This window comes from Betta splendens, chromosome 24 (assembly GCF_900634795.4).
Source record: "Betta splendens chromosome 24, fBetSpl5.4, whole genome shotgun sequence".
Taxonomy (NCBI): domain Eukaryota; kingdom Metazoa; phylum Chordata; class Actinopteri; order Anabantiformes; family Osphronemidae; genus Betta; species Betta splendens.
Window position 1 is genome coordinate 7,533,431 of NC_040901.2, and position 18,272 is coordinate 7,551,702.

The window sequence follows — 18,272 nt, forward strand, 5'->3', positions numbered from 1 at the left end:
ACAGATGTGCTACTGCCCCAGAACACAGCTTCAGCAACCAGTGCTTTCTATCTATTGGGGGTAAATTCCCCAAAAAGCATAACTAACTTGACTAAGGCGATGAAAATATGCAAAATTACATTGATGCTTATAAAGTGTAAATGTAACTAAACGTGTAAATGTAAAAACATTGTCTTTTATTGTCTTAAGGTATCAAAGTTTATCTTGGACACTCGAAGCAGCAGCACAATCTGTAGTTTTATCTGTAGCCGTTTTTGTAGTAATACAGCACGTTACATCCCTGGTCTTTTTTGTCTTTGTCGTCATATCATACGTGGTGATTTCGTGTCTTTCTGCAAACTTGTATAAACAGGAGTGACCTCCTAAAGGAAACCATCTGGTTTGGGTGAGTACTGACATCTGGGCCCCTGTGCTGTTCTTCTTATCCATCCATGAACCCAGCAGCTACTCAGCGGCCTGTGAGGATGCGTGTGTGTGTGTGTGTGTGTGTGTGTGTGTGAACCCATCTCCACACTGTTCCCGCTCTGCGTTGAGACATATTAACCTTATTTTTCCTCCATTGTGGTGCACAGCAGCGCATGCAGTCACTTGGGCACACCGAGGCATGCGCGCGCGTCACTCTGTACGTTTTCCATGACACATAGTGAAAGGCGCAGCGTTGCATGTTATAGATTTGTGTACGCAAGCGTGTGACGGTCACAAAGTACTGATTTAGAAAGAGTGGCTTCTCACCATGAAGCCACATCTTACTCATCCACAGAAGGTGATTCATGTGCTAAAAGACTTACTTGCTCCTCGTAGACAGTTTAAGGGCTACGAACAAAAAGTCCAGCGAGCTTAACATGGTCTGGTCTAAGTAACAATATGATACTTTTACTTGTATTTTTGATTACATGTGTCAATTACAGTAAACACCATCAGAATTTATACAGATTGAACTGAGTGAGCTGAGTACTGCCCCCATGTGGCAGGTTTGGGAACACATTCAGGACTATGTCCTCATTGTACTAGTTAATGAATGCAATACGCCCCCAGACTAATAATCAACAACAGAAATACTGTCATGTGAGACTTTGGTCCCACCACAAAGTACAAAACCTGCTGCTACCGCTGCTCCTTGTCTTAAAACAAAACCAGAGGAGGCCTAGAGGAAGACTTATTATAGCATAAAAACAAACATGTATGTATCACCACAGAGTCCAAATTGGTTCTTCTGTGACCAGCGTGAAAGCCTCTTCATCGCCCACTAGGGACAGTCTCAGTGACATGTGTTTTCTTTGGTGCTTTCCACTCTCACTGTCAAACATGATGAGAAAGGATCGCCTCTCCCTTTTCGCTTCCTACCAACATTGACAGGCGTATTTCGAAAGACTGATGCAAGCCGCATTTTCCAGAATTCGGGTTTCGCTTCGGCGCCAGATGCTCATGTGCTGACACGCCATGAACCTGGAAGGATTTTTAAGAATTTGGATCCTGTTTGAGAGAAAGTCTCTTGAAAGAGATTGAAACAAATAAGACTCCACAGAAACACGGGCTACAGACGTCATGTTCATTCAACGCCATCTCCACCAACATGCCAGATCAAACACATGAAGACACAGAAATGCAGCATCAACTCTCCACCTCCACTCGACTGAGTCTGAGCAGAGTTGTTAGTCCTAGTCCACCTGTAAATATTAATTCATTCATTCATCAATTGTCTCTCTCTTTCTCCAAATGCAAGTCAAAATCTTAGTTTCCCTTTTTTGTTACTTCTTGTTGTCCTTCGACCACTTTGCTATGAAATCTGAGATGCAAATATATTTATGGTACAAATTAGGACTGTTTTGCCTTCAACTCCCACATCGTATGGCATCACAATCTTTCATCTACATTTAAAATCAGTTACTTAAGGTCAGCAATTTCTTTTGTTCTTTTATGGATACTTAAATATAGCTGCAAGTCATCCTTCTACCAAAAATGGCAAGGTCTGTTATATCCAAATTCATGTCCAGTCATCGGTCCTCATTTTAGAGTACAGTTCTCAGTAGTCTGATTATAGCAGTGTGTTGATCAGAGAGAGAGATAAGACGATAGGGCGGCTGGGTGCTCAGCTCCACCGCATCACTATGTCGGAGCTGTGTGCGCTGGCGGCCCGTTTTGCAGGATCTCCCCGCATGGTCGTCATCTGCGTAGGTTAGTGCCGCTCAGAGCAGCCGGGTGAAGCAGCTACTGCGCTGGATGGAGAAGGATGGATGGATGGATGCGATACTCTGTGTCCATGAGTGACATCTCCTAGAGAAATTGCACTTGGTCTCTGGCTGCATGCAGTGATCAGCTGTGTGTATCGGTCTTCATTTATTGATCTGGAGGAAGAAAAAAAATACAACAACTAACTTAATATTGCAGATTGTGATACATAAAGAGACACAATTTATATGTAAACATCCACCTTACCTCGGTGACAACCCCTGCAGCAATGGTGGAGCCAACGTATCTCAGCATGAAGCGGCCCAGCTCCTTGTAGTCTTTGTACAGTTCTAATGACACCGGCCTTTGGGTCTGGATCTCCACTACGGCATTCATACCCTTACTTAAACATCTTCACAGGAAGCAGAATGTGGGTTATAGCTCAGTGAATACTTTTAAATACAAGTCATTTAAGTAAGTAATGTCCAGCAGTGGTGCAGAATATAGAATACTCACTTTGGTTTCTTCTTGAGGACTTCACCGCTGCTCTTGTGTAGCACACTAATCAGCTTCCTAATGGTGGCCGGCTCACTCACTGTCTGGTAATGTAACAGTACCTATACCAAAAAACACAGACACAGCACAACAATAAAGATAAACCTAGTCTATTTACCACTAAAGGGGTTTAGCAGCTAGTTTAACACACACTTACAGGGAAGCCCTGTGTAATGGGAACATCAATGTTGAAGAGGAGGATTCGGGCTCTGAATCGCGTACAGGCTCGAATGGGCTCCTTTGGATCACAAAACACACAGCCGACACTGCAAGAAGGGATCAAAAGAAACAATAAGATGGATATCAAATCACAACACCAGATGACAGAACCTTAGCACACAGGTGTTATGAGTGCAAATCTGTTTTTCCTGCTTATATTGATGCTTTACAAAAGTTGCTTATTCAGTTAATTCCATAAGGGAAAGCCCACAAACGTGTTTATGTTGCATAACAACTAGCCACTGTAGGAACAACTGGATGCTCCCAGTAATAATTGTTCGACATTTATTATACTATGGTTGTGACTAATCATTTTTCTAATGATTACAGAGCACTTTGCTTACTTGATCTTGATAATGTCCATGCCAGTGACCGTCAGGGTGATGTGGTCTCCTGCTGCAGCCCAGTCAAGAGCCTCGTCGTGCAGCGTAATTCCTGCAGCACAAACACTGGATGAGTCAAGCGGCTACCACAGGATGGCGGTGTTCATCAGGGCATGTACAGTACCTTTGACGGTGCAGGTCTCATTGGGAGGCATGGCCAGAATCCTGTCACCGGTCTGGATGTAACCTGCCTCAATCTTCCCAGTAACACAGAAGCCTGAACCCTGGTCTGGAAAGAAACAACGTACCATCAGCAAAATATGTATATCAGAAATTAGGAAACAAAAGGAAACATTAAAAGACAATAGTGATTTGAGAATAAATTTAGGGTTAGGTATGACTTCACCTTTGAAGACATCTGAGACACACATTCTGAAAGGCTGGTCTACAGACCTCTGTGGGGCTTTGAAGGAATCTAGCAAAAAGGGAAAGTCACAGAAGACAACAGTTACAACATCATAAAGAGCTAGTAAACATTATGAGAAGCTGCGTGACATTGGGTGGTGAATCATGTTCACTGGTACTGGTTGAATAATGCCATGGCTATGTTACTGGTTGTGGCATGACAAAGTTGTGTAAAACACTGTATGCAAGCAAGACAAAAATGCAAAAAACATATAATTCATTTCCTGTTAGCCATCCTCTACTCATTCTGTGCTGCTGTGAGTAATTTCAAAGTTTTCAGTTTTGAAACAATATTTGGAAAGTTGACTTGATGGATAATGATTTCAAATTACACTACTCAAGTTTGAAGAAAAGCTAAAGACAGTTTACTGATAATTACCATTAAACACCCTTGAACAGAAACCTTCCAAATGACTCATTTGCAAAAGACAAAGATGCATCTGGTCCATATTTTTCGACATTTACCAACATGAACTTATGTCTAAGTGTTGAAAGACAGTTAAGGCCCCGGCTGGCTGGTATCATTACCAATCTGCTCCAGCAGGCTGGGCCCAGAGAACCAAGAGGTGAGCTGGGCTACGGAACTTCTGGTGGCGAGGTTCTCCCCTGACAGGCCGCTGGTGGGGATGTAAAAAACATCCGATTCCTGCAGCAAGAAACAAAAATTTAAGACTAAGACATAATTCACAACTTTCAAAGCAACATTCAACACTAATGCAATCATAAAAAGTTAAGAAGTGAATCCAGCTGATGGCAGCTTACCTTGAATCCCGCCTGCTTCAGAAAATGGCCAAGTTTGGATATGATTTCTTGGAAACGTTCTTGTTGCCAGTTTACCTGATTTGTACACACACACACACACACACACAAATGAAAAAGGAAAAATACACAGACAGAAAGTTTCCCCTTTAGCATGGCTTTGAAAAGGAAATGGTGTCAACAACATGCCAGTGATTATAGGAAACAAAAATTCAATCACGCACGCACACACAGCACTCTAATGCCACCACCTCTCCGAACAGGAACATTTACAATCAGACAAAGTTTCCAAACAAGACAATGATCCCCAATTTGACACCTTCATAGAATTCATGTACGAGTGTGATTATCTGTTTTTATGATTTGCCACATCGTAGCACATACTTGGGAAGTCGTTCTTCCAGGTGATTTGTAAGCTTAGCTGAACTGCAGTTTGCATCCATATTTATTAAACTGCTAATATTACATTATAAATGCATTAGTCTTTTGATTTTATTTTAAAATAATGTCAAAGATTTGAAATGTAACGAGTGCTTGCTTTTGTCAAACAAGAAGTTAGAAGTGTTGTGAAAGTGATTGATAGCATCAGTTCGTTCTCATGAGCCATTTCCAACTGAGTCATTCTGCAGCTTCATCAATAATTTAAATACTTGTGGTAAAAGTCCAAAATCCTGCAGATGTGCCGTAGGTCTGACCTGATCCATCTTGTTGACGGCCACGGCCAGCTGCGTGACGCCCAGCGAACGCACCAGCAGGGCGTGCTCTCTGGTCTGACCACCCGCTTCAAAGCCCGCCTCGAACTCTCCCCTGCTGGCGTCCACCACGAGCACGGCCACGTCGGCCTGAGGAGAGCGGAGGGGAAAGAAGAGAGGCGCACTTCAAATTAGATGAATTATTATTAATAAGAGCTACAGTAATTTATTAACAAAAAATATGATACCTAATCGACTTAGTTGCTTCTCATTTAACTTTAACCATAGTCAACTGCAGGCAGTAACAGTAATTTCTGTAGATAAACCAACACCTGCCCTACTGGAGATATTTGCAGGCTGAGAAACACAAGCCCCAGAGAACATGTCTGAATGACACGTTAAATTGCCAGAACAGAAACCCCTTAAGCCGGTACATGATGATGCTAAACGTGAAGACAGTCATAAGGTAAAAAGAGAAATTACATTAATGCCCCAAAACAGACACAGACAAGCACACCCAACCCTGCAAAAGCACCTTGACACAGCAACACCCAAAACCACAGACGATATTTAAACTCCTGCTGACGGGTGTGGCAAGCGGAGGGTGTGATGGGGGGAAAAGCACCATTTTATTCAACAGGCTTTCAGGCTGACTTCCTTTCACCATGATGATTAAGATCGTCTCTGACATCTGAGTCCTATTTGGAGCCAATTGATGCTCAGGTGCATTGGCAAAATAATTTCTAATTCATAAGCTATTGATCAATGTATTGTATTGATAGGTGCACATAATTAGCACTACACTGCAGTTTGCACAGTTTACCTGAGCGGCTCCCGTTATCATGTTGGGGATGAAGTCTTTGTGTCCGGGCGCATCCATCAGCGTCACCACTTTTGAGCTTGTTTCAAATTTGGTCATGCCCACATCCATTGTCACACCCCTGGAGGAAAACACAAATAATTTTTTTTCAAAAACTACATGACCCACTTAAGATGACGACTAATTACCATAAACACACAGACGTCATACAACGCGTCAAAACCGCTGTTAATAAGACAATCCTGCGGGTTACTGCGAGCGGCTGAACCGCCCCATTAAAGGGACAAGGATTTAAACCCTGGGCCAATTTCAGTTCGAGCGTAACGTCTTCTAGTGGGCGAGGCTCTCAGTCAGATGTTGTATTACACATTTGCTTCAGAATTTACTGATAAGTGAATATTCATTCCCACCCGGGTCACTTTCTGTTTCTGGCACATTTCGCTTCCGTTTCACTCTGGTAACAACAACAGAGCGAGGGAACGCAGGGACTCGTGTTTGACGAAGAACAGGTATTTTCAGTCATTTTATTGAGGAGGACATTTTCTCCAGAAACAACTAGGTTGCATTGCACATGTAGAAAACCAGAGCGCTACTTGCAATGAGGAGAATGCGTTATTTTTCTGACTGGCTTGTGGTTCCCCGCTGACACGTACCTGTCTCGCTCCTCTCCCGTCTCATCCAGAACCCACGCGTAGGCGAACGACGCCTTTCCGGCCTTTTTCGACTCCTGCTCGTACTTGTGCATGGTGCGTTTGTTGACATTGCCCAGCAGATAAAGCAAGTGGCCCATCAGTGTGCTTTTACCTGCATCCACATGACCTGCGGAGAAGGAGATAATGGAAGTAACTCCACGAAATTCAGGATGTGAAAAGAAAGGAAGTGATTAAAATTGAACTTTGGAGGTTGGGGAGGAAACCAGAGGAGCGAAGGCATGAGAGATAAGATAGGGGCACTAGAGAACATAAGTTATGACAAAAGGAAGCCATGGATGGGAGAAGGAAAGAAGCTGTATTGCAGTTGTATTGTAAGTGGAGGGAGGCAGACAGAAATGGGAACAAGGATCCAGGGTGAGAGGGGGAGGGAGAGGACGGTGGTAAAACGAAAGGTTTCGCAGGCTGTGGGAAACTAGAATCATCTGCACTTATGAAACTACCAAGTCACTTTTTCTGGTGTAACTGAGAATGAGAAAACATGATTGAGCAACTGTGCTGGTCTGCACTTGGTCACATTTATTACCATTAGGTTTAGAGACAAAAAGAAGAGGAACTGAATGATACGTGCATAATGTGCAACTAACTACGAATAAACCTAGACTAAACTCTAATTAAAAGGAAAGTTCAGAAAGAACTAGAAAAATCTACTCTATCTATCTAGTCTATTTCTATGCAAAACCCAATAAAGTAGAAATGCGAGTGATGAAACAACTATCGTACTAAATTACATTGCTTAGTCAAACAAGACGTCTTCCTACCTATAACCACTAAATTTAACAGAGTTTTGCCCCCCTGCCTCTTCTCCAGCTCAGCCTTGATGTTGATCGTCTGCCGGGCCTTTCCAGAGCGGCCTGGGGTGGGAGCGCTTGCTGATTCTTCACCGTTGGACCCCTTGGATGGGGTTTCGGGACGCTTGGACTCTGTGGCAGGAGCGACGGTGGCATTTTCAGGGCTGCCGCCTCGGCGTGCTGGAGCAGGGACGGCACCGTTCTCCGCTGTGCTGTGGAGACAGCGTTGAACATATATTGCTAAGCAGAATACTGGCTTATATACACTAAGTACGTCTAAATGAAAAAGGTCATTGCATCCAGATGCAGTTAAGTACCTGGGAACATTGAAGCCCATGGTCTGCTTCTTGCCAGAGACCGTCATGCGCGCCACTTTGGGCACCACCTCAGGGTCCAGTGTGTTGTTCGAGGCGTCTCTACCTTTAGCTGATTAGGCGAGAAAGAGAATGTACAGTACACTTGCTCAGAGTCACAGGCAACTATGACGCATGACCCTTTTACATGTAAGAAAGGCAAAGAATTAACCTTTAACATATGATTAACGCTTTCTGTTGTGGCGTCAGAGAGACATCAGACCCTTTCACTATTGGCAAGACAGACGGGAGACTACGGTGTCAACGCTGGTTCTAACAAAGCATCAGATGCTGTCTTCGGAGATGGAAGAACTGATTGGAAAGACGACCAACTCAGCAGCGCATAGTGACTAGATGAAAGCGACTATTCAAGTTTGTCAAATGGCAGCAAAAGTAAAAAGTAAGACATAAGAACCTACAGTGATGCACGGGGGTATCTTGTTTTATGGTGCATCTCAGCAGGAAGAAAGGTCAGAATAAAAAGGGACAAATGCAGCCAAGTCCTGAAAGGCAACCTGCTTCTGAGCACACACGATTGACAAGGGTTTTAATCGTAAATATTTTATGATAAACCACCTGAAGAAAACTACTACTACACAGAATAACTAGAGAACAGCTAAGAACTGAAGAGCTTTCACAGACACATACCACATGAAATCTGATAGTTGGGCCACAGGAAAATGTGATGCTAATAATGGAAAACCTGGAGAGCAAATATATTTTTAAAACCAATAATGATTTTAAATTTGGGATCCTATTATGTTATGCTATGGGTAACTGTGGGTAAAAATGTTGATCCATTCTTTTCAATGTAAGTGTTTTCTATATAAGTAAAACGGAGTTTCCTATAAGTAGCTCATAGTTGATGATCAGTGAGAATGTATAACTACCTACTAGTTCCCTCCTGATTCTTGGCGCCTTACTGGCATACACACTAAATATTCTTAGGAGCTGGTCTATGATGCAACTAGTTGCACTCTGAGGCTTCATTTAACTGAATGGATGTTCATATTCTGCAAGGAGCCTCGCTGAGGACATTGCTTTGTCATCCCAGTCCCAAATGGCCACCAGTCCCAGTCATACCAAGCTGCTACTGATTCATTTAGGCTGGGCTGCACTGTCTAGCTTGCTGCACACTTGGTGCGCCCGTGTGTGGAAGTGATATCCTGGCTCAGAAAGGGTTAATTTCAGAAGTGGCCGTTGCCCCACTGAAGTAAATAGAGCAGTGTGACACAGCATTTCACAGAATGAATCTTTAGAGAAGGTGTCACCTCAGCACAGTGCAGCAGGCTGGAGGTAAAGGCACGTATTATAACACAGAGTTAAACCAAACATCTACTTGTGCACACTACCCACTGATTTATTTGCATATTAGTTATTACTTAGTTAACATATTAGCAATAGATTTTGAAGAAAATACTGCTCAGTAGTTTGATATCCATGACTTTTTAATGGTTTTCTTCTGTCTTTCTCTTTTATATTCAGTTGCAGATGTATTTCATATTATACTTAATACACTATTTATTCTAACAGAGTGTGTGTCCCCAAGTGCTGCATGCGGTCTATTCACCAAAAAAAACCCTGAGATGAAAAATGAGAGGAAAGAAGGTGAGATTAAACAGAATTATTAATGGACTTTCTCTAACCAAGCACTCTCTGAATGACTGGTCCTGCGTTTTAGAAAAGTCCCTCTTATTCTGAAAGACTGATACACAAGCCAGGCACATACTGCACTATGAAGAGCGCTCTGTATCATAAGGTACTCGCACATATATGCTATTTATTCCCACACACTGCTACGTTCATCTGTTCAAAAGGCGGAAAAAAGGGGATAACCAAACTGTGTTTTAAAAAAGGGTAAGAACCTATGTACAAATAGGACTTCACTTAAACATCCAGCATCGCAGCGTTGCATCTTCTGCAGTCTGCAGCTAAATGAGACGAGAAAAAAAAAGAACACTCTGGGGAATTTTGGTTCATGCAGTTGGGGGCTTTTCTTGTCCTGACTACAGTGACGTGGAGGTTTCTACCACCTGTGTCAGACAGGACTGCTACCATACACTTCATCAGCTGTGAGACAAATGATCTCATTAGATAAAGTAACATAATGATGATGTATTATATATAGTATTTTAGACTCTTTATATATGAAACGCAGTGTATTTTTATCACCTGCTGTAAGCTGAGACAACCTAATACACCCACAAGAAACAATCCCTTTTTAATTAGCAGCAGAGTCAGCTTGTCACGACACTAATAACTTTACAAACAACCAACTTTCCATAAAGTTGCTCTGAGGCTATGCCAGGGGCCACATTAACAGGAGAGCAGCCTGAGAACAACCGGAGCAATCAGGTTATGGGAGCAGGATCTCCTTACACTGTTTGGACTGGCAGGTAAACAACTCGGTGTCCTCCCATACAGGAGAGACCCTTGTATATGAATACGACTGGGTGAGTCATCTGTACACCTTGGCCCCAGGGTATAACTGAGAGCAGGATAAGAGGAGTCGTCCCAGGATATGCAAATGTCAACCCCCTTCGCCTCCTCAAGGGCTCAAATGAAGGAGCAGGTTGGGGGTGGTTGGTGGGGGACTAACAGTGGTGGAGGGGAGGGTGGCTGTGCAAGAGAGAACTAGGACAGAGAGAGACATGATGGGGAAGACAAATTAAACTACATTAAATAAAAAAAAATTAATTATTTTTTTTCCAGAAACTCATTTTTGATTAATGCTGTCTGCCACTTGAGGCCGCTAAAGGCTGCGAAAAGAAAGTGTGTAATGATTTTATAGCCCAATGTGAGGGAAAGTGTTTGGGGATAAAAAAGGGGGGATGCTTGTGTGTAGTTACTTAAAACTTTGCTGTCCCACAGATTAGTCTTGCTCTGGTCGTTTCAAAAAAAGACTCAACGCAAAACAACCCTGTGCCACACAGTTGTCAGGAATTGAAACTAATTCGCTGGCACTCCCTCCCTCACACATCACAGCTCATGTCTCTGCTGTAAGAGATGACTTTTATGGGTGGACAGACCAGAAGTCAGACTTCATTCAGATGTGAAGAAACAAAACCAGCGAAGGCATGAATGAAGATGGTTATGAAAAACATCAGCCGAGGGGATGGGGGTGGGAGGGCAGGCTCTGACCCCTTTCAGAGTGAGTCACACACACAATGTCAGTACCGAAGCTCAACATTTGACAAAACAGCGCTCCTTATTCTTTACGCCCACCTACTCGACAGACTGTCAACTTGACTCATACCAACTACACGAGAATTCTCACCTGTTGTGTTTACAGAGAGATTTCAAAACAGAACTTGGCCAGACCGAGGCCTTTTGTCTACAGCCCAATGACCCATTGTGTCAATGCAGTTTATCAAATTAACCAAGACACATCGGGTTAATAAAACCATAGCTTGAATGATTTTACGCAGCCAAGAAAGACCTGAATACGACAATACAAGTTAGAAACCTAAAAAAGTTCTAGCAGGAGGCCCCGTAACTCAGATGCAAGAAAAGATGAGGGATTCTCACCAGTCTGGAAAATCGTACCAATTATCTTGTGCACCATGTATAAGAGTTTTCTATTATTTGCATAATAACTGAACCAGAATGTCTGAAGCCAATGCAACTCTCTTGTAACTTTTTCCCACATTTCAAAATTTAGTCATGTTGTTTTGCATCTCTGCATTTTCCCTGTAAACCTAATCCACCACAAGAAAGCCACAGTGTTGATGCTATGTTAGTCCATATGCACTTGCTTTCCTTTGACCACTTATTGTAAGTAAAATGGTATTTTCCAATGTCAGCACCACATCACAGCAGAGTCAAGCCTGTGCAACACGTATGCCATGCAGAAATGCAGAAGTTGTGAAGACACAAAATGATTTGAACTGCTGAAGCCTGTGACAAAGCTGTGAAAGTTGAGAGACATGATCAGATTTTCCTACGTAGGTGGTGTCAGAGACAGAGACGCACACACGCACACACACACGGGGTAAGACGATCGGCTGCTGCGCTGAGACGATGTGTGCTCGGGGTGACATTTTCTCCCGGAGTGCAGCTTCCTGCTCAAACCCACACAGCAACTCGCCTTAAGAGAAAAAGGCCAAAACAGTCACTGGACAAACCCACTTAAGAGAGTTTCATTCTGGGAAATCACAATGTTAAAATACTCAAAGCATAACTTGTATGACAGACCTCAGCATATTTAATACTACTATTAATTTCCAAATTACACGATACTCCCAGAATCACACAAACACAGGAACCCTGTGTGACATCTAATGTTTAACTAGTCATTACTATTACTATCTGTCTTTGTTATCTCTCCTTTCTTTGGGCTCAGCAGTCCACGTTTGACACCCTGAGGGTCCACCACACAGCACCTGTGTAAAGTTTACACAAATCCAGAACAAACCCTACTGTTGCACTTTAGGAGCAGTCTTACATTAAACACAACAGGGAGGCACTGCAGTTACAAATCCTTCAGCAAAAAGTTGACATCGGTGCTCCTCTCCCTCTCCACATATGCATCAACAACAACGACAACTTGTGTTTCTAAGGATAAACTAATGCAAGCTTCCATACAAGCTGTTGCTGTTTAGTACACGATGAGCCTCAGGCTCTGCCTCACGTCTTAAACCACTATTTGTTTAGGGGCAAGATTTTCCATTCAAACCAATACCAATGAGTCACACTAACAATGAGAATGACTTTGGCCTAACCTAAAAAAAGATGCGCATACACTGCACCAGATACATATTAGATTAAATCCAACTGTTCCGTCTTTAAAGGTACATGTATCATGGGAAAAAAAAACATGATTATTTGTATATTGTTAATGAAAAAGTGTTGGTTTTACTGGTTATGTAAAATCTATTAAACACAAAATGTTTATTTTTACACTGAGACACATACCTACACACAACCAGAGGCACCCACCCAGACAGAGGCACATTCAGCATACATAAATTCAATCATCTTTATTACATAATTGACAAATTAACCTCTGGCAGCATTTATGACACGCCCATCTATAATCAAACCCATGTGTACATAATCATTTTTAAAGCTTGAAAAGGGAAAGAATACCTTAGGGGTATTTGTTTTCACTCACTAAGTAAACCTGCTGCTTTCACATTAACACACATTTTTCAGTATTTTGCAGTGAATACACTTCACTAGTCTATGAGTGTGTCTGAATGTGTGCGTTTGTTCGTGTGAATGTGATCTCGCTCTCATGGGAAAATCTCCAGGTGTCCCCAAAACCAAAAAGTCAACCCCATGATCTCACACAGGCAGCAGTAAACCAGTACAATGGTTAACTGATCCATATTCCAATAGCTGCAGCACACCTGCACATGGGCAACCTCTTTTTTTCCTTTGAGGGTTTCTGCATCTCAAAACTAGAAAAGAGGCCATGCCAAAACACATACACAGTTAAATCTAAGCCAGGAAAATTATTTTACTGTCATACAAAATTAAAAAGCCAGTGGCTATGTACGCATAGAAAAATAAAACTCAACATAAGATTTAAAATAGGGAAACATGTTTTACTGTAAAAAAGAAAAGCATTATTCTAAAAGTTCGCCTCTAAACAGGTGTTTTGTCCCAAGCTGCCAGTGTTGCGGGATAAGACTCGTTTGCTTGTCTTTGTTAAAAATAACACTATTTGTAGCATCAGCAGGAATTAGGACTTACTTGCTGCTAGTTCCCACATTGTTTATTGTGTGGCACAGTTAAAAGATCCATTACCTTGAGGTGAAGTAAAAATACTACGAGCTACCTCGTGAAAGCTTTCCTCTGATTTGCTCGGACAATATCATCCGGTGAAGGAGTGTCAAAGCGGAAAGGTACAATTGGAGAAGGTGGGATAAGCTGCTCTCTGGGGTTATGCAATTTACAATTAAAGCCCTGGCACCCACTTCCTGTCTTGCTTCCTTTTATTTTTCCTTTTAACACATTCTTCGCCCTCTTTGTGGGTCTGTGACTATGAAATGACAAAGTAATTGCGAATATAGAAGGACTTGCAAAAACGGAAGATTTCTGCCCCAGTGAAACTGGAGCTAAAGAGGACGGTGAAGGAAGGTCGGTGTCAAAGGCATGAGAGCTTGATCCAATTGTCTGGGCCATAAGTGTGCTCAAATCAATTGTCTGATCCAATGTACGTGGCTTGGAGTTTACGTTGTATGGTTTGCGGTCGAGCTTACACTTGGTGCCTCCCTCTACAATACCTTCTGCCAACATGTTTGCCCTCTCTGGTTTTGCTGGTGAAAGAAGCGAGGTGAGGGAGTACTGTGACCCATTTGAGGTGGTTGAGGTTTTGCCTTTGTCTTCAGAAGCCGAATGTGACAAAGACAGCAGCTCAGAAAGGCCAGGTGGTTGCTTCAGAGCATTTACCGGAGGTTCAGCGCTGATGGGGTGAGGGGATGGTAAGGAACATTTGGTTTGATGCTGCAAGGCTAGCTGTGACAATGTCACAGCCCCACCCAGGCATGCAGGAGTAATGCTACTCGGTTTAGAAGAGGTGAGTGTGTCTGCTGGTCGTTCAGTGCTCTGTGGTTGAGACTGAATGTGTGTACCCCGGTTTTGGTGCTGTGAAGCTAGCTCAGACAATGTTTGAGCTGGTGCAGTCATAGCCGAACAGTGTAAAGAAATAGGGGGTGGAGGGAAAGAGTTTCTCATTGTTGGGCTGCGGTTTGAATGTTCCTGAATTAAATCAGACAGTGATGGGCTTCCCTTAGGATTGACAAATGTGGCTCTTCCTCCAGTGTTTATTCCCACATTGTGCGGATTGCTTGGGAAGATAGAACTGAGACTCCCGAAACCAGGAGGAGGGGCAACAGATGACTTTGCAGTTAATGTAGGGTTAAGTGACAGAGTGCTCAGGGGTCCTGAAAGTAATGAGGGAGCTGAGCTGTCAGATACTGAAGACATATTTAAAGCTGCCAAAGTTCCCAAAGAAAGACTATTTTGATTTGCCATACTCGATGGGGATGAACTGGTGAGAGTTTTTAATGAGGGGACAATGAAACCTTGCTTTGTATCAACGACTCTTTTCCCCTTACTTTTCTGCTCATGTTCAGACATGAGTTGGCCCAGACTGCTAACACCCAAACCAGCATTTTGTTGAATACGATTTTGATTGTCTGACCTAATCACTGCTTCTCCCATATGCTGAGATGAAAGGTGATGCAAGTTTGGTGTGTTTGTTATGATAGTTGAACGTGTGCTTTTACACCCAGACTCAGTCTTAGTGTCATGTCCTTTGGATGTACTATCTGTGTGAGAAGCAGACGTGCAGGCTCCTTACCTTACAAATGCCAATTGCATTTGTCAAAGAGAAGACACAGGAGGATCAGATGAATCATACCACACATAAGAGAAGGGGAAAAAACAGAAAGTGGGCACTTTGTTAAACATTTGCATGACTTAAAATTGTCATCCCACACAATGAAACCCTGTGGCTAATAATACGTTTGTGTGCATCACAATAGCAAACCCTGCTTTAGTGCAATATTTGTTCTCTTTCAATATTTAAAAGTATCAATGGTTTCTTAAATTAACTATGTGAGTTTTTTCATAACACATTACATATTACACATTATATCGTTTGTATGCATTAGTGTGCTTCGTGAGGGTAAAAGCACCGTGTTTGTCATTGGGGAGCAGACACTAAAGTCCACTTAACCACATAAATCTTTGACATCAGGTGGTTATTTTGATATCATTTTATAATGGTTGAAGCACCTTGAACTGTCATTGTGTTTAAAAAATTCTAAACAAATAAAACTGACTTTTACTGTGAATGTGATCAAAATTATAGCTTTGAAATATTTTCAACATGTGTGCTGTGAAAATGATCATTTTATATTTTACAAGTATGGTAGAACAAATAAATAGAACAAATTGAGAACCTTCATTTTTAGACGTACCTTTCTCAGCCACGGCCTCTTGTTTAGTTCTCTGTGGAAGGGGTGCTTTGTCCTGGCTAAATCTTGCCATTGAAGCAGTCTCCACGTTAGTATTTTTAGTAACTGGGGCTGTTTTAGGGTCTTCAGACAGGACTGCATCCAGTGCTTTCTGTGGGTCAAATCCACATCTTATGGCAGCCTGGTTCAGAACAGACTCTGGTATTGCATCTCCCAGCACTGTCCTCATATGGTCCAGACAGGAATACAGCTTGGCTACATAACACAAAACACCCACAAAGATTAGACACATTGTTTTCATCACCTAAAAAAGCAACAGAAAATAGACTAGACTAGAGAAAGCTAAATAAAGTATTATGCAAAAGTTTTACAAAGGTGTGGATAAAGGCTGTAAACAAAGAATGCTTTAAAAAATGAAAATGTTAAACATTTATTTTCATAAATGAACAAAATGCAGTGAATGAACAAAAGACAAATCTAAATCTAAATCTAAATAAGTCAATATTCGGCCGAAATTCCTCGAGGTACACTTGAACACAGGTTTTGAAGGAAGTTGGCTGGTAGGTTTTTCCAAACATCTTGGGAGAAGTAACCACAGATGATCTGACTTTGTGCAACTGTACTTATAATAATTCATGTTGGTTTGAAGGCAAAAGGTAGTCACACCAAATATTAATTTGACTTAGATTTGTCTTTTGTTTATTCGTAAAAATAAATGATTAACACTTTTAACAGCCTTTGCACAATTCTGTACCCACAAATAAGATTTAAGGTAAAACATACTACTGCACAAATGCTGTTACCTTGATCAAGAGGGTCAAGGTTGTGGCTGATAGAAGGGGACATAGGCACATCTTCCTCTTCATAGTCTTCCTCTTCTAAAGGTTCTTCTTTCGGCGCTTGCCTCTCCTGTCTGGAGTATATGAATTGATTTGCTGAAAAGAAACAGAAATTGTTATTTACAGACTAGTATCATCCATCCTGCGTTCAATTTATAATAGTACCAACCAGTTGCTGGTGATATACAGCAGTAGTCATCCTCCACAGACTGTCCATACATATCATCATCTTCGAAGTCTGCAGGGGGAAAAACACAATTGTTTGTTGTTTCCTTTCTAAAACAAACATACAACGTAATAAACGCAGGTGTATGAATTGAAAGAGTTCTTTGTGACAGCTGTCGCTTTGTCTTGTCAGCAACTTTACATAAAGCCTAACAAAGCGTCGGTAACTTTCTGTACCACAGGTTTGAGGTTTAATGAGTTGTTAAGCCCAATAATAACCAGTATCCAAAGGTATATTAGAATATCAAACGTTTCTTTCAACACACTGAAACGTTAGCATGTTAGCATAACAGCTTAGTTAACTCCAGTAAACATAAACATTAGCAGCAACGTCATTAGGTATTAATGCTGTGGGCTGTGACATTATAACGCTGACATAAAATCCGGTTTGCGTAAGAAGCCCCTTAATTTGTGGTTATTTTGTGGCTGTTGCCAAGTTCCACGACAGCACAGTTAGCGTTATCTCGCCAGCTAAAAAAACCGTGAAATGTAGCTTAGCGGCTAGCTCGTTTAGCGGCCGTAGGCCTTACTGTCACGTTCATCACTAACGCCGCATTAAGGTGTTGTACCTTCGTCGTAGTTGTAACCTCGGACGTTTCTGTGCCGAGACATGTTAGTTATGTGTCTTCTTTCGGCCCCAGCGAAAAGGTTTGCAGCTCACAAAGTGCTGTGGCACGAGTCTCTCTCACTCACTGTCCGCTGCCATCGCTGCTGCTGCTGCTGCTGAGTGAAATGAAATTGTCACATTCACACAATATTTTGAAAATAGAGAGAGCAAATTTCAGACCATTGCAGCATATGTCCATTTTATTTGCTTGTTAGTCAATGACCTATTCGAGATAATATATATTTTAAAATAACGATTGAACGAGTTGCCTGGTGACGTCACGTCCTGTTACAGTATCGCTGACGCGGCCTGGGGTCAGATCTTTCAAAAAGAACAGTTTAAACGCTGTTTGACTTTCTTCCAGTCAGCCGCTCTTCACAGAGACGGCAATAATATATATATATATATATATATATATATATATATATATATATATATATATATATATATATATATATATATATATATATATACCCTTGACCAGTCAAATCCTCACCATTTATTTATCATCGCTCTCATTATGATGTTGATGACGATCATAAGACGATACTCATGCTGTACTTTTTCTCCACTAATCTGTAAACAGTTGTAAACAATGTGCGTGTGTGTGTGTGTGTGTGTGTGTGTGTGTGTGTGTGTGTGTGTGTGTGTGTCATGCATTACTGATAACAAATGTGAAACGAATTAACACAGATAAACTTTGATAGTTTGAAGCTAGCTTGGTGAAGTGTATGAATATCTATTATATCTATTAATCTATTATTATCTAATATCTATTTAAACTTTAGCTGAGGAGGTCATGAGCAGTGCACTGAAA

General features: G+C 41.8%; 1 protein-coding gene across 2 annotated transcripts; it reads right to left on the reverse strand.

Moving 5' to 3' along the window:
* Positions 1-846: 846 nt before the first annotated feature.
* On the reverse strand, positions 847-17,709 carry hbs1l (HBS1-like translational GTPase). Of its 2 annotated transcripts, XM_029140914.3 has the most exons (18): positions 17,418-17,665; positions 16,793-16,861; positions 16,588-16,719; positions 15,788-16,039; positions 7,821-7,929; positions 7,474-7,715; positions 6,656-6,821; positions 6,006-6,123; positions 5,186-5,332; positions 4,494-4,568; positions 4,260-4,377; positions 3,673-3,741; positions 3,451-3,555; positions 3,288-3,378; positions 2,882-2,990; positions 2,686-2,786; positions 2,437-2,581; positions 847-2,345 (listed from the first exon to the last, which is right to left on the reverse strand). In XM_029140914.3, the coding sequence occupies exons 1-18, from the start codon at positions 17,458-17,460 to the stop codon at positions 2,334-2,336; spliced, it is 2,103 nt and encodes a 700-aa protein (XP_028996747.1). In that variant the 5' UTR covers positions 17,461-17,665; the 3' UTR covers positions 847-2,333. The 2 variants fall into 2 exon arrangements, with proteins under 2 accessions (XP_028996747.1, XP_028996748.1); XM_029140915.2 differs by lacking the exons at positions 847-2,345; positions 2,437-2,581; positions 2,686-2,786; ... (9 more) ...; positions 7,474-7,715; positions 7,821-7,929 and adding an exon at positions 12,821-15,160 and having other exon boundaries at positions 17,418-17,709.
* Positions 17,710-18,272: the final 563 nt, after the last annotated feature.